General features: G+C 34.7%; 1 protein-coding gene across 3 annotated transcripts in view; it reads right to left on the reverse strand.

Annotated features, from left to right (window-relative positions):
* Positions 1-17,856, reverse strand: part of LOC133194100 (DNA mismatch repair protein Mlh1-like) — an 80,987-nt gene that overhangs the window by 56,959 nt on the left and 6,172 nt on the right. For all 3 annotated transcript variants that reach the window (XM_061330069.1, XM_061330068.1, XM_061330070.1), the window contains 2 exons: positions 14,904-14,946; positions 6,633-6,721 (listed from right to left, as the gene is read on the reverse strand). In XM_061330069.1, coding sequence (XP_061186053.1) covers positions 6,633-6,721; positions 14,904-14,946 — 132 coding nt within the window. The remainder of the gene's footprint in view (positions 1-6,632; positions 6,722-14,903; positions 14,947-17,856) is intronic.

The raw sequence follows: 17,856 nt of genomic DNA on the forward strand, positions 1-17,856 counted from the left end.
TTCATGCATTGCATGATTGCGTGGAAGTCTCAATGTTGTAAAACTGTTATCTAATGTCAATCTGTATAGTATACTCTTGTCTTTTACTTGACATTGAGAATGTTCAGAACATTATTGCAGTGATAAATTTTAATAAATTAAAAAAAAAAACATAATTGTTTAGATTTTTGTCAGAAATATAATGTGTAAATTGACATATAACAAGACACAAAGCACTCCTGATTAACCTTGTCACTGCTGTTCTTCATCAAATGATTTTTCAAAAGTTCCTCCTTTATTCTCAAGAAAAACGTTAATCCTAAATTGTGGCCCCACTAGGCCGTGTATTGAGCAAAAAAATTTCGATACAATACAATATTTTATAATGCGATATACTGGATTCTTTATCAAGTCTAACAAAAAAAGTCATATAAATCATTTAATGCATGAACTTAAAAACTAATTGTTTTGCAACTCATTTTTAAGTTCTTGTCTTACTGTCATTACAAATTACACTTCAAATTCAAACTTTTAACGAGTACAAAATCAACATGTTAAGTGAAGTTGTCTATGTTATCTTTAATAAGATGTGCTACCTCCTTAATGATTACATCATCATTGATCAATTTTAATTCAAAACAGTATACAATTAAAGTATATCATTGAGGGAGTTAGCAAGATTCCAGTTCCCCAAGGCCAGGACTATTTCCTGAAGTGAAGCCGAGGGAAATAGTCCTCGTCGAGGGGAACTGGAATCTTGCTAACTCCCACAATGATATACTTTTAACTGTTTTATTATACCAATATAAACGTAAAATTTAGAAGATTCAGGTAGTGTGATTTCATAGCAGGGATTAGCTCACTGAACTAACACACGGGGATTAGTCCATTCACATATCATACCAATGTAAAAGTAAAATCTAGAGGATTACGGATAACCAGGAATTAGCTTTTGATGCAGAGATTAGCTCACTTGACTAATGCATGGGGATTAGTCCATTCTTAACGATTTCTAGGGAATTAGTCACATCTAACGATCTAATGTTAAATAGGGAAAAAATCAGTAGAGGTATAATAATTAAATAAAATCTTTGGTGATTGAAATTCCCAACTTTTTAACACAACTAGATATCATTGAGATGGTGGCCATCTCAAAGGGCCCTGCTTTCAGCAATGAACATGAAAATGTAAGGTAGCTGAAAAGGGTTTATTTTGAAGAGGAACATTTGTGTACTATTAAGGGATGTGTTGTTTGAGTCTAAAGGGCTTCTATGTAATCCTCGTTATAATAAAAAATGGCACAAAAATCACGAGTGCTCAACACCTTACATCAAAAAATAGCACAAAAATCACGAATGCTGCATATCCTCTATGAAAATTGTTGCATATACTCTATCAGAAATATGGAAGGAAAATCACAAATGATCTGTACCCTAAGTCAATTGGTAAGGTTTGCGGCTGACTGGACTTAGGGAAAGAAATTATGCACTGAACAAAGATTTTAAACAGAGAAGCTATTTTTGAAATTGACCCTTGACCTAGAAACTTCGTTCAAGGTCACTGCATATCCACTGACAAGTGGCACTCTGTGAGTGAAGTATAAGCCACATTGGACCAAGGGGAGAGAAGTTATGCGCTGCACAAGGACTTTTCATATAATTCTGCTATGACCTTAACCTTAGACCTAGAAACATGGTTCAAGGTCACTGCACACCCTTTACCCAAAGCCACTCTGTGGGTGAAGTATGAGCCAGATTGGGCCAAGGAGAGAGAAGATATGCTCCGGACAAGGATTTAAACAGAGAGGCTATTTTTGACCTTGACCCTTGACCTTAAAACTTCGTTTAAGGTCACTGCACATCCATTGACCAGTGGCACTCTGTGAGTGAAGTATGAGCCACATTGGACCAAGAGAAGAGAAGGTATGCTCCGGACAAGGATTTTTCATATAATTCTACTATGACCTTGACCTTAGACCTAGAAACATGGTTCAAGGTCACTGCACACCCAAAGACACTCTATGGGTGAAGTATGAGCCAGATTGGGCCAAGGAGAGAGAAGATATGCTCCGGACAAGAGATCTCGGACGGACAGACAGACAGACGGACAGACTGATCATTATAGGGCACCCGCAGAGCGGGGCCCTAATCATATGGAAAAACTGCCTGCCCAATGCGCATAGGAAGTTATTTTTTCAATACGAAACATTCTTGAATATCAATACGTATCGATATATTGATATATTGATACAGCCCTAGGCTCAACCTTAGCACCATTATCTAGGTGTCGAGACTTATTAACTGAATTCACTAATCAACACCTGAATGCTTCAATATCAACATGACCAAACATGGCCTTTCTCTTTCAGAGAAAGAATTTATTTTTCCCTGATTACATGCAGTATGTGCTGTGTAAAATCTGAAACACCTTCCCCCCTCCTCCCCTCACACACACACATTTTAGCCCTGTTTTGACCCCAGGGTTCAGGATTTAATTACTCTTCTTTACGGTACAATATCTAGTATAAGGATTTGTATTTCCACTCAGTTGCAGTCAGTCAGTTCAACTTAAGTACAAAATAGACATCACAGCAGCAACGACTTCCCCGTGGGACACCTGTCTCAATGGAAGTCTTCATCAATACATCAAGAAAACATTCCCTTTATGTACTGTAAAGCCTGGATATCTTAAGGACAAACCAGAATATATCACACGTGTTGTGCCAAGTGTTCATTTTAAGTAATTCATACTTGTGTCAAGTTGTACGTCAATTTAAAGTTCAATTGAAATCAGACAAAAAATGTAGGAGGAGGAGCATTTTGAATAAAGTGCACTGCCACAGTGTATGATACTGCCGTCATATATTGTTCAACTATCATAAACAGTTTAGAGTGCAAGGAAGAAAATCATGTCAACTTTGATACAAAGATTTCAATGATTTTTCCATTCCTTATGTTTGATTTGCATCTCCTGTGGTGTAGGGATTAATAAGAACAAATTATACATCATACATTTCTCAACTGACTGTATTAGAGTTTTACAAATGCCTATCTGCAGCTTTGTTCATTGTTTTTGTTTTGTTTTTTTTTAAATAAATGATTAACACTGCTACAGCCTTATAAAACATCAAAAACACTAATCATTATGTTTATTCTTTAGACTATAAAATTGTCATCTTAGTGAGACATGACACTGCAATTTATTGTGAAGATATAAACATAGGTAATCAAAGATTATAGAGCTCACCTCAATGAATGTTGTCTTTAAGTAAGGCAAAGTCCCAAATTAATAATCTTAATTAATATTAAATAGTGAGCATCCCTAGATGTAACATGCATGTTTGGTCAATAAAGGGCTTATAATTACTTGAAAATGGACCTGCTCCAAAAACTTTAACCTGGTCACTCAACCAGAAAATGTAGGTCAGATCCAGCATCCCAAGCAAGTCCAGTAGTGTGCATCCTTAGATGTATCATCCATGCAAGTTTGGTCAACATAGGGCTTATAGTTACTTGGAAATGAGACCTGCTCCAAAAACATTAACTTCGTCATTCTACAGCTGAAATTGCAGGATCTGAAACCTCTTGACTGGTACAATGAAACATACTAGCAGTATCCTCCATGCATTTCTGATTAATATAGTGCATAAAAGTACTTGAAAAGAAATCTGTTCCAAAAACTTTAACCTGGGACGCCGATACCAAGGGTATATTACATAAGCTCCCCCAACTTCGTTGAGGTGAGCTGAAAATTAAAATGAAAATAAAATTTATTAATTAATTAAGAAAATTAGTTTTAATTACTTAACATCAAGTTTATTTTGAAAGTTGTGGCTAGCCAACAAGAACTATTTAATCTGACACAAACCATCAATTGTAAGAGACTAGATTTTACTCTACCCGGATTCCCAGATATAGACAACACCTGCTCGATCAGAAAGGCTCCACCAGAAATCTCCTTACACTAAATTCATCAATTAATCTCTAATTGAGACTGACCAGTTCCATATATTTCTGTAGACAGCCACTAACAAACCTATTAAGTAATTTATAATCAAGTAAACAGTTTATTTGCTAGATGTTCCAGAGTACAAATAGGTCATTCAGTGTGACACAGGTGACCTACAGATTGGACAAACATGGCAAGGACTCCCAACTGAACTGAAGATATGGTCACAGAGTTGAATAAGAAGGAGAAAATCACCAGTCATTGACTACCGCAATGATGGACATTAAGCATTAACTGCTCCCTGTAAAAAGAGGAATATGATGGGGTCAGAAAGGTAAATAAGTTAATGTGGGAGAAAATACTGGTCATTTGACCTTTAACTCAACCCAACAAAACTGCAGAGTGACCACTATGTATCCACTGCCCCCCTGCCCCTTTGGCAATTAATTTTAGAATGGACTCTTGTCATATTTCCACCACATTTTTAACTGTCCAAATATGTTGATTTAAGACCAGAATGTCAGACATTAGTTTATAGGAACTCTTTAATTACTACCCCTGTGGACAACAGTACCTATCTGAGCAACCTTTCTCATCCTGACATTCATTATGTGTAAAGTATTATTTATGTCAACAATCAATTTACAATATATTAAATTTTATCTCAAGTTTACAAATTGTAGTTTTATTGTTCTTTTGGAATTCTGTTCTAGTCCCAAGTCAAAATTCTAAAAGGATGCTGAATGTACAATTTTTAAGGTTTAATTTGGTTATCAATTAATGGCTGTTCTTAAGAAGATCTTTTAAAACATTTTCCTATATCATGCAGATATTCTGACTCAACATCATTGCCTCACCCTGGCCCAGGGAGTTATTATAATTGGATACACTTGCATCTACAATACAAACGGATTTTTGAAAGATTAATTTATTGTGCTCCAGATATTCTTGACATTTTGAAGATTCTTCACAATCACATCTACTGTAAACATACCATTTTTCCACTGGGACATAAATACACTAATCACAATTTCTGTTCTATCCATAGGTGGAAATTTACAAATTTCTTGGATTACCATGGCATGCCTCAAATACACTTAATAATAAGTACATTGTGACAAATTTTCATGAAAAATTCTTGACCACACACAAAATGTAAATTTATGAATCCCACGAAAAAATGTACATCTACAGTATTCCAAACATTACAAACTTTTACCCCCTGCAGAGGCCTCAATCATTTAAACTCAATATACAGATTTTGACTAAAAATGATTATCTTTGGTCCATACATTGGGCTATTTTCTTCCCCAAGGAGAATGGGCTTTCATTGAACAAACTTGAATCTGCTAAACTGAGGGATATTTCATGCCCAAGTTTCATTGCAATTAGTTGAGTGGTTTCTAAGGAGACAAATCTCCAGGGACTAACAGCTGAATAATGGATAAAATTTGTTCTGTAAGGTCAAAAATAAAAAAAATGTAATCTTTAATTTCTCAGGCCAAAAATTTTAAAATTCAATGCCACAGACAGGTCCTTTTCTTTTAAGGTGGTGTGATCTCTTTCTCCCTCTCAGCCAACAAAATGATATCAACTTATTCTTGCATATTTGTACTCTTATATCAACTATAATAAGTATACTTAACTCTAAATAATTTTATTCCAAACATTTTTATAAAAAGTTAATTCACAAAATAACATTTTAATAGGAAATATATTTGTGTTATCTAATAAAAACATCTTTCGATTAACATGTGAATGAAAAGGGGAATAACTCAATTTTCGTTTCTTCTTATAAGATAATTGTATCATAAAGCTTTAAGATTTATGAAAATATGAATAAGGCGAAGTTTTGAGACCTCAACTGCACTGTAAAGGAAGGAAAGACTGCAAAATATAAGTGCCGGAAAAAAAAATATCTATGGCGTGGTTATTATGGTCAATGTCAACAATGTCAAGGTCATGTGTCTTTTATTTTTAGCGTGAAATTTGTACTAAACAACATTGAATTGGAGCAATCAAAAGTGAGGAATACGTTCTGATTATCTTTTTTGAAGATTATATCAAAATCCACGATCATCCGACATTTATATCTATGGAATTGACACCATGGTAACTTCAATTTTTCTGCACATGCATACCTTAAAGAGGAAGAAATGAAGCAATATTTTCGTGTTGGGGCAAACTAAAATTATTTTTGCTTTTATTTTTCTCCATAAAAGTAGATTTTTTAGGTACTAAAACCCGTAACTTTCTGAAACCTGATACTTTCAATAATTGAATAAAATTTGCATGTGTCTTGCAAAAATTCTGCTTTTATCAATTTTCCCTTTTTTCTGTCACGGTGTCTCTTAAAATTATCATGAAATGAATGGATAAATGACTAAATATTTGGTAAACATGTTTCTAAAACATTTTTTCTAAAGTATTAATCATTTTAATAGAGAATATATTTTAAAATAAACAAAAATAATTTACTGCAAATGAAACAGTATGCGGGAAGATGGTGTGTTTCTATATTAAAATAGTGTTACATAGGAAATATAATCAAATTTCGTCTACCTGCCACATACTCATCATTCTCATAACAACAATTCTCATGGCCACATTTCATACATAAACATGTACCACTCAAAATAACCAGAAATGTCAAACAAGGGTGAACAAATCCTATAAATGTTACAAAGATTGAAGATTAATCTTACTTGGCAATGGACGGTCCGTAAATGGTCCTTATATTGTCCACATGGCTTGATTTGGCACATGTTCTGATGTCGGCAGTATTCTCCCCTTGCTTGAAGAATAAAAAGTGTAATTTATTAGCTAAAAAACTCAAATCTTGGGAAAATAAAAATATGACTTGTGAGTGGTCACTGAATGATAAAACCTGACTGCAATATAAATGCCAAATTCTACATATACAGTATGTCTGATATATAGATATTAATTGAAAAAATTTTATGATAAAGCCACTTAAACTTAATATTAGATTCTCATCCTTTTAAGCCCCCCCCCCCCCCCCCCCCCCCCCGCAAAAAAAAAAATTATAATTATAAGACTGGTCTGTGAATTCATTTCTTATCATTAATTTTTTACAATACCTGAGTGTATAGGGGGAAAATAACTCCCGGTGTTAATATTCGCTATATTCACGGTGTTAATAAATCCGTGAATTCAAGAAACAGTGAATAAGTTTTAAATATTAAACCTCAATGTTTTATTTGGAAATTTGAGAATAGACTACTTCTACGTACATTAATACATCTATTAGCATCCAGTGGTCCAGTGCTGCACTCATCGTAAAGTCATTTGACGTTTATAGTCAAAAAATTTTAATAATGGCTTTTGTTTTGATTAATCATCAATTAACTACTATATCTTAGCATTTTATATAAACCTACCCTGTTCGTGAAGTGAATACGTAACGCTGATAAATGTCGTTCTTGATATACTAGCTATGGATTACACAGATAAAGACAAGGGAGGTAATTTTTATTATACACCGATTCCGCGAATTCAACAAACCGCGATCGTGTCCGATTAGAGAAAAACGTGAAAATTACAACCCGTGAAATTAATCCCCTGTACAGTATATCATGCTCTTTTAACATAAATTGCTCAGTTTTCCACATTGTTAATGTTAATATGAGTATACACACCATTTTAATGACTATAAAGCTTAAATCACTTGAATCTGATTTTTGTGTCACCTACAGGGCAGAGCAACACTTACAGATCACTTTACCCAGCGTCTGTCTGTCCATCTGCCACACTCTGTATCTCAAAAATTATAGGAGATGTGGATTGGATATTTTGCACGTACAGGTGACTCTCGATGGCTCAAACTCCGATCTCTCGAAGTTCTCAATCTCTCGAAGTGATCCTCCGGTCCCGTTTTTTTCCTCTATATTAACTAAGCAAATTTACTTCCGATCTCTCGAACTTCCAATCTCTCGAAGTTCTCTATCTCTCGAACCAAGACCTTGGTCCCGTTACACACATTTCATTGCTTTTTACTCTCTATCTCTCGAAGTTTTGATTGCGCGTGTGTACACGCCAATCAAGCGTAAAATCAATGCAGCTTGGACTTGCCTAGATAACAGTGAACGCCTGGGGCTGGCATGAAGGTGTTAATTGGGTGTTTACATAGATGACACTATACCTGTGAGCATCCGAGTGTTGATATATAAATAATTAATTGGTTATAATTGGTAAATCATAAACGAATTGCTTCACAACATATTTTGACTTGACAACGAGACGAAAATTTTTTGAAAATAATTTAAGAGGCGCGTCAATAATTTTCCATAGATTATGAAGTTTTATTAGAGCGTACATAATCCCAGTATGACAACCATTGCACAAGAAATCCTATCTCAAGAATTAAATACCGATTTAATACGAGAAATCTGGTAAAGGAACTGATCAAGCCCGGGGGGAAGCCACACCGACGATTGCTATTCAGGTTTTATGTAATCATGAAATGAGAACAAATAAATATTGAAACTTAAAGAGATCGTTTTTAAATTATTTATTCAAAATACGATCATTGTTGTTGAAATCAAGTGAATTACCTGTAAAATACGAATGAAAACGTGCAATGACATTATCAACATATACTTCCGGTATTAATAATAGTAGAACAATGATGATCTGAACTGAAAATTCTGGATTTTATTCACTTTCTATCTCTCGAACCCCTCGATCTCTCGAACTTTTCTTGTGGTCCTTTGAACTTCGAGAGATCGAGAGTCACCTGTATATTGCTTGGCACTATGGCTTTTGTAAAATACCATGGTTACAACTCAACCCCCCCCCCCCCCCTTTTGAACCAGGAATTTGACTTTTGATATACTTTTCAAAATAGTTCATAGTGCCAATACACAGCATATTTTTGACTTTTGAAAAGTAAGTCTATGCTATTTAGCATGTGCAATGTTTGTCGTAAAACACTGTGAAAAATATCAGTGCTACATTCTACTTGACCTTTGACCTACTTTGCCAAAGTATTCTAGACTGTTTAAATTAACTTGTGTCTTTTCAATTTGGAGAGGCAGAGTTTTGATAATTAGCATTTAAATACATTTTTATAAGCTCATGATACTGTACTTTAGAACTGTATGTTACCATACAAACTGATACTTAACAAGAAGTCTCACTAGTAATACCCCCCCCCCCCCTTTGATGTAAATATACACTCTGATGTGAATGTACACTAGTTCAGTATGGAAAGGAGGTTGACATTAGATTGACATCAGATTCAAACATAAACAAGAGGCCCAAGGGCCTTGAATTGCTCTTCTGATAAACTGTACAACCTATCACTTCTATTTAAAGCCTCTAAGTATCCTATATATTTAGATATAGCCTTGAATTCCAAATATAGGTAGGTCATCATGACCTACATTTTAGATGAAACACTCTGAGAACCCAAGGTGATTCTAAGTCAATTAGTACCTGAGAGTAGGTCATGGTGACCTAGTTATCACTTGTCATTCTCTGAGGACCCAAGATGCATCAACTAAGTTTGATGATTCTAAGCCAATTAATACCCAAAATATTTTTAAAATTATAACCATAAAATTTCAAAAGTAGGTCAGGGTGACTTACTTTCAGTTGTCATACTCCAAAGACCCAAGATGCATCAACTGCCAAAGTTTGATGATTCTAAGCCAATTAGTACCTGAAATATTTAATTAAAGCCATAAATTTTCAAAAGTAGGTCATGGTGACTTACTTTTCAGTTGTCATACTCCAAAGACCCAAGATGCATCAACTGATAAAGTTTGATGATTCTAAGCCAATTAGTACCCGAAATATTTAATTAAAGTCATATAAATTGAAAAAGTAGGTCACGGTGACCTACTTTTCATTCGACCTACTCCGACAACCCAAAATATATCAATTGACAAATTTTGATGATTCTAAACCAAACAGTACCCAAAATATTAAATACAGTCATAAAATTTCAAAAGTAGGTCAGGGTGACCTACTTTTCAGTTGTCATACTCCATGGAGTCAAGATGCATCAACTGACAAAGTTTTATGATTCTAAGCCAATTTGTACTTGAAAATTTAATTAAAGCCATAAATTTTGAAAAGTAGGTCATGGTGACCTACTTTTCCTCAACTTACTCCGAAGACCCATGATGCATCAACTGACAAAGTTTGATGATTCTAAGCCAATTAGTACCCGAAATATTCAATTATAGTCATATAAATTGAAAAGTAGGTCACGGTGACCTACTTCTCATTCGACCTACTCCGACAACCCAAAATATATCAACTGACAAATTTTGATGATTCTAAACCAAACAGTACCCAAAATATTAAATACAGTCATAAAATTTCAAAAGTAGGTCAGGGTGACCTACTTTTCAGTTGTCATACTCCATGGACTCAAGATGCATCAACTGACAAAGTTTGATGATTCTAAGCCAATTTGTACTTGAAAATTTAATTAAAGCCATAAATTTTGAAAAGTAGGTCATGGTGACCTACTTTTCGTCAACTTACTCCAAAGCTTAAGACCCAAGATGCATCAACTGACAAAGTTTGATGATTCTAAGGAAATTAGTACCCGAAAATATTTAATTATAGTCATATAAATTGAAAAGTAGGTCATGGTGACCTACTTTTCAGTTGTTGTACCCCGAGGACCCAAGATGCATCAACTGACAAAGTTTGATGATTCTAAGCCAATTAGTACCCGAAATATTTAATTAAAGCCATAAATTTTGAAAAGTAGGTCATGGTGACCTACTTTTCAGTTGACCTACTCCGAAGACCCAAGATGCATCAACTGACAAAGTTTGATGATTCTAAGCCAATTAGTACCCGAAATATTCAATTATAGTCATATAAATTGAAAAGTAGGTCACGGTGACCTACTTTTTGGTTGATGTTTTTCGAGGACCCAAGATGCATCAACTTACGAAGTTTTATGATCATAGGCCTTAAAATGTCCAAATTATGCCACTAAAATGCTTTGAAATCGGATGCCTGCAAAGTTAAAAAAGAAGGTCACTGTGACCTACTTTTTAATAAATACATTTTATGGCCCCAAGATGCATCATTTTACAAGATTTAATGATTCTAAACCTCTCAGTAATCGAATTAATGACCTTAATTGTTTTGAAAAATTCAAAAAGTAGGTCAAGGTGACCTACATTTTAGTTGACGTACATCGAAGACCCACATGATATGAGGTCCTTAGATGCATCAACTGACAAGATTTGATGATCCTAGTCCTTATAGTAAACAAAGTATCAACATTTTGATAAAATGTAATTTTTGGTCAACTTTTAAGTGACCCTGAGACCACGCCCTATGCCTCAGGGTGATGCCTTGAACAATTTTTAATCTACAACATATCCTCATCCTTTTGTGTAAGTTTGGTGACAATCTGCCCAGTGGTTCTTGAGAAGAAGATTTTTTAGCAACCAGTACTTTTGTTTCTATTTTTCTAATTATCTCATTTCTCCCCTTGTTTAAGGGTCACAACATAGTTTTAGTATAAACGGGAGCCCTTGGGCCAAGGATACCCTGTGACAAATTTGACAATAATTGGCCAAGGGGTTCTTGAGTTATGGCCCATATTCTAAAAAGTTTACGCACACCGCACAAATGGCCATAGCATTAGCTCTTTGAGCCTTTGGTTCAGAAGAGCTAATAAATCCCACCATATTGCATGCCTAAACAAACAGTGTGCTAAAATTTCATACCTCTGCAATGAGAAAATGCTGAGAAAAACTGCGACAAAATTTGTTATGTATGGTACGAACATACACACAGATAAACAGGAAGTTGACATTAGATTGGTACAAAAGTGAATCCAACCATATGGCATGCCTAAACAAACAGCGTACTAAAATTTCAAGCAATTGCAATGAGTAGTTACTGAGAAAAGTGTGACCAAAATTTGTTATGTATTGTAGGGACATACACACGGATAAACAAGTTGACATCGGATTTGTACAAAAATGAATCCCACCATATGGCATGCCTAAAAAAAAAGAGTGTGCTTCATTTTCAAGCCTCTGCAGTGAGTAGCTGCTGAGAAAAGTGCGACCAAAATTTGTTATGTATTGTACTGACATGGTACTGAGTAGTTGCTGAGAAAACTGCGACGAAAAAATTTGTTACGGAGAGACAGACAGACAGATACACATCGGACAGACAGACACACAAGGGTAAAACAGTATATTCCCTTTCCTTTGGAGCGGGGTATAAACAGGAGGCCCAGGAGCTACATCGCTCACCTGAGCACTGTGGCTAGGAAAAAAAGCAAAAACAGTTTAGTATTGCAATGCTTAAATGCATAAGTGGTCCTGACCTACCCCTAAAAGGGACAGGGGTATGATTAGAACAAAATTGAATCTACACTAACTAAGGATGCTTACATATTTTTTTTTTTTTGACTGTGACTCTAAACCACCTGAGGATATATATATGACCAATCATGGCTTTGTTGTTCTTAAGAAGATTTTTAAAGATTTTTCTTACATATTCCTAATATGTAAAACTTTGATCGCACATCGTGGCCACACCCTACCCCTGGGGGTCAAGATTGGAACAAACAAACTTGAATCCACACTACCTGAGGATGCTTCCAATAAATATGACTAATCATGGCTTTGCTGTTCTTGAGAAGAAGATTTTTGACGATTTTCCCTATCTATTCCTATGTAAAACTTTGATCGCCCACTGTGACCCCACCCCTACCCCCAGGGGTCATGATTTGAACAAACTTGAATCTACACTACCTGAGGATGCTTCCATATAAATATGACCAATCATGGCTTTGTTGTTCTTGAGAAGAAGATTTTTAACGATTTTCCCTATGTGTATTCCTATGTAAAACTGATCACCCACTGTGCCCACCCTACCCCCGGGGGTCATGATTTGAACAAACTTAAATCTTCACTACCTGAGGATGCTTCCATATAAATATGACCAATCATGGCTTTGTTGCTTTTTAGAAGAAGATTTTTAAAGATTTTCCCTATGTATTCCTATGTAAAACTTTGATCACCCACTGTGGCCCGACCCTACCCCCGGGGGTCATGATTTGTATGAACTTGAATCTAAACTACCTGAGGATGCTTCCACATAAGTTTCATATTTTCTAACACAGTGGTTCTTGAGAAGAAGATTTTTGAAAGATGCCATAAATTTTTCATGAATTCGCAATTATCTCCCCTTGGAAGACGGGGTGGCCCTTCATTTGAATAAACTTGAATCCCCTTCAACCAAGGATACTCTGTGCCAAGTTTGGTTGAAATTGGCCCAGTAGTTCTGGAGAAGAAGATGAAAATGTGAAAAGTTTACAACAACAACGACGACGACAGACACTTAACGGACAAATTTTGATCAGAAAAGCTCACTTGAGCCTTTGGCTCAGGTGAGCTAAAACAGTATACCCCCTCTCCTTCGGAGCGGGGGTATAAATATACTGAAACGCAAAAGAAACGCAACATCCTATTTTAGGGGGAAATATCATATAAAGGATATAATTTTGTAGCTAAAAAGTAAGGACATCTTAAACTTTGTAAATATCGGTAATTTAACGGTTGAATGATTTTCATACCGATACCGGAAGTTAAGGTTGAGCCCGCTTAACAGAAATAAAAAATTGCATGTTTAACAAAACATTTGGCAATAATATGGGGTTTTAAGGATTTGTACCTGTCCATCATAAGTAATGCAGCAATGTTCCGAAAAATAAATTCTCCTTTCTTTTCCATAAGCGATGCCAAGGCTTCCTACAAATGACTTAAAAATGCTTTTCCATTGCTCTAGCTGGAAAATCTCAAAATAAAGGTGATGGCGAGTTGCAGATGCAAATATGCACCACATCATGACTCAAGAGGCTCTTACTTATCATTAGCATGAATGGCTGTCCTTGGACAGGAATTCCAAGGGTTACTTTACTGCGTTAGGTAAGAGAAAATTCAACCTCAAAGAATATTTCTTTCGCTCAGATCTCGAGTCTGATGAACCTATTGCATCATAGAAATCAAGCTGCAACTGTTGTACATGGTAGTCTTGCATGCTGTAATTGAATGGCTGGGTTGGGGGTGTTTTAATAGTCATGCATTACTTTCTAAAAGATAATCATTTAACATTTTTATCAAATCTCTGATGTTTTAAAATCGAGTTTTACCTTACTGTATTCATTTTTGAAAATCGTTAGATAAAAAAAAATCAAATATTTGTAGATTACTGATTGTTACGTTTCTTTTGCATTTCAGTATACTATAGGGATCAATATTCCACAATGGACTGTGTAGACTGACAATTGCAATAAAAACAGAACTAAAAGCGCTTTTGGAGGATTGTTGGAAACATGTAAAAAAAAAAAATACCTGACCAATCTTACATTTATTTACATATTTAAGTAAAAAGCAAATGACACAAGCATTTCCTTGGTACACTCTCGTTTAAAAACTAATACACATACATGTTTCAACTTTTACATATATAGAGCCCTTTTACCCCTTTTTTTCATGCATTTTTAATCAAATTAAAATTGCAAGATAAGAATCTCAATATTTATTTTGTGAAATTTTGATTCCCCATTGTGATTCCACTATACCCCTGGGGACAATGATGTAATGAAATTTGAATTTGCACTACCTGAGGATGGCTGCATGGCCCTGCTATTCTTGTCTTGAAAATATGATTTTCCAGTTTATTCCAATGTGAACCTTAGATCCCCCATTGTGGCCCAATCTTACCCCCAGGGGCCACGATTTGAACAAATTTTAAATACTCTACATTTACTAATTTAAGGAAGCTTTCACTGAAGTTTTGTTTTCTATTTTGACTCAGTGGTTCTTCAGATTTTTAATTAACGACATCACACTATTTTTGCTGTCAGTTATCTCCCCCTAAGAGAGGGGATAATTGAAAAGCTCACTTGAGCCTTAAGTATACCACAGTCTGGTAGCATTTTAAGAGGGTACATGACTTACCTTCTTAAGTGTGAATCCCACACTGGAATTATGTACTGCATACCTGTCAAAATAAAATTACATATCAATATTTACATTTCCAACTGTTTTCTCTGAAAACTCTTTGAAAGTTTAGTGTGTTGATTTCTAGATTGTCAAAACTAAATGTAAATTTTGCCAGGTGAAAGGTCAAGTGCCTAATATGCATGTCAAACTCCCAGGGCTGTCTTTGTGTCTGACTTCAGCCGACGGGCACTATGAAAATTCCCGTAATTTTTGGGGTACATAGGTCGAAAGGCTTATTTTTAGCCTTAATTTCTAGATAGTCAAAACTAAATGTAAATTTTGCCAGGTGAAAGGTCAAGTGCCTAATATGCATGTCAAACTCCCGCTGCTGTCTTTGTGTCTGACTTCAGCCGACGGGCACTATGAAAATTCCCGTAATTTTTGGGGTACATAGGTCGAAAGGCTCATTTTTAGCTTTAATTTCTAGATAGTCAAAACTAAATGTAAATTTTGCCAGGTGAAAGGTCAAGTGCCTAATATGCATGTCAAACTCCCAGGGCTGTCTTTGTGTCTGACTTCAGCCAACGGGCACTATGAAAATTCCCGTAATTTTTGGGGTACATAGGTCGAAAGGCTCATTTTTAGCCTAAATTTTTTAAGAAAATCCTTACATAGGGCGAGGTGTTGTTTATTGATTTTCTAGAAATTCTTTCGTAGAAACTACGTATCAGAACATGTAAACTTCTTGGTTTATCCCATAATATTATCGTATTGAGAAAATAAAGTACTATTTTCATGTGTAAGACAATCTCATTGTGTTTTATGTATAAAAACGTTTCTTTAAATTGAAACTTTGTTGAATTGTGCTACGTATTTTCTCCAACTTGCCTGTTCAATGCTAGCTGTCATAGTTTCTGTCATTAAACAACATCCATATCTACGGTAGTATACAACAGCTATAAATTAGGGAAATGCTCCAGACCAATTAGCAATAATTATTTCCATTTAAGAACATCTTGGACACAATCTTAATATATTTCATTTAGACATTATTTACAATATTCAAGCATTCAGCCACTTCAACGACCGCCATTTTTATATTTTGTTGTCTAGGGATTTGCTAAAGCACACAAATGACTATTACATTCACTACTAAGCAAATGAAATTAATCATACATGTATTTTCATGCTATAATTTTGCATATGATATTGTTGTAAAAATAAATTTAATTGAGAGTACATTCGCAATTAAACAGTCATAATGAATTTCACAGCTTTGTTCAATGATGTGTAGCACTGATACTCCTATTACGGCGCCTGATCAGTTAATCATGCCCGCAGGTGGTTGAACCAACACAGGCGTTAACACCTTTTGGTACACTGTGTATATTCCCTTATCAGTCAGACAATTAAAATTCTTACGGAATCCATTGTTGAATATTTCAGTGTATCCCTTGGGTACATGGAAGTTTTCACTTCTATTATTTCAAAAAAAAAAATTATTATTTTGTATTGATGTCTAAGTCAACTTCATAATATCACTTAAAATTATATTTTTTTTCATCAGACAATGAAAAAATATTTAGGTAGATTATTTTAATTAATTGTTACACATAAATCGTAAAAAGATGATGATTATTTCCACAATTGGACTTGTGAAAACTTTTCCGTATTTTTAAAATTAAACGTCAATATGGTTGCGGTTTTATTTTTAGTGAACAATTGCGACTTCCAACTTCACAAGATGGACGCAGAAAGCATATTGTTAAATATATTTTGATGAGACATATTTATGACGAGGTGATTAAATAAATTTTGTTTTGTATATCGACGGATATTTAATGGAACTTAATTTGTAAGACATCAATGAAATATACAGTACCAACCAGACCCAACCTGAAACAAAGCAGTCCCAGAGCAGTCCCACAGCGGTCCCAGAGCAGTCTCACAGCAGTCCCACAACGGTCCCAGCAGTCCCAGAAAGCAGTCCCAGCGGTCCCAGAAAGCAGTCCCAGCAGTCCCAGTGGGCGGGGTTAATCACTAGTAATCTAATGGGCGGAGCTTACTCAGAAATGAGATTACCAATAAACAAAGTAACTATAAAAGGCAGTGGAAATTGATGCATTTCTTTCTGAGCAGTAACAACAAATATTAACCATTCTTATGTGACAATCATTTCTGAACTGTTAAGAAAATCACAGTACGTGTATACAAACAAATAATAAATATTGAACGAAGAAGACGTTCACACCTACTGATAATATGATTATTTAAACACAGGTCCATGGTATATTAATTTTTCACCAAAATAAATCAATTTCTTTATTTTCTGTGATTGATATTGTTTCCATATTTATTTATTTTTATAGAAAATTAAAGTTGAATTATTTTTTCTATTAGAATTATCTTTAAATAGATCTTATAATTATAGAGCAAGGCCAATTCCCATACTATACTCTGAATGCATTTTTCTTACTGGAAAGTACTGGGGCTTTTGAAAAATTCTTTGCTAAATTTTGCTGAGTATTATATTTCAGTCATGATTATTTTCACTGACTTGCCAATTTGATTATCGTTAGATTTCCTTTGTAACAGAAACCAATAACATCCAGTTTTAAGTGTTGTATAATATAAATGTTCGAGTGTACATCTGTAAATCATGCAAATAGAACCCTCAGATTATGTTTAAAATTAATTAATCCCAAAATAAATTTATATACATTTATTGAAACAAAGATTTTTTGCAGTTCATGGATTAAAAATAGTGTCATTGTTGACCAGCATGTTCAGTGATGTGTAACACTGATACCATTCATTGACTTTCTGCTAATCATGCCCAAAGGCGATTGAAACTTCAGGTGTCGACACCACACAATTCCCGATATTTTCAAATGTTTATTTTTTAAATAAATGTACTTTTTTAATAACTTGTTTATAAATTAAAAACTAATTCATAAATAAATCCCCC

This window comes from Saccostrea echinata, unplaced genomic scaffold (genome assembly GCF_033153115.1).
Source record: "Saccostrea echinata isolate AGI-Se365-2 ecotype Australia unplaced genomic scaffold, CSIRO_AGI_Sech_v1 ptg000028l, whole genome shotgun sequence".
NCBI lineage: Eukaryota > Metazoa > Mollusca > Bivalvia > Ostreida > Ostreidae > Saccostrea > Saccostrea echinata.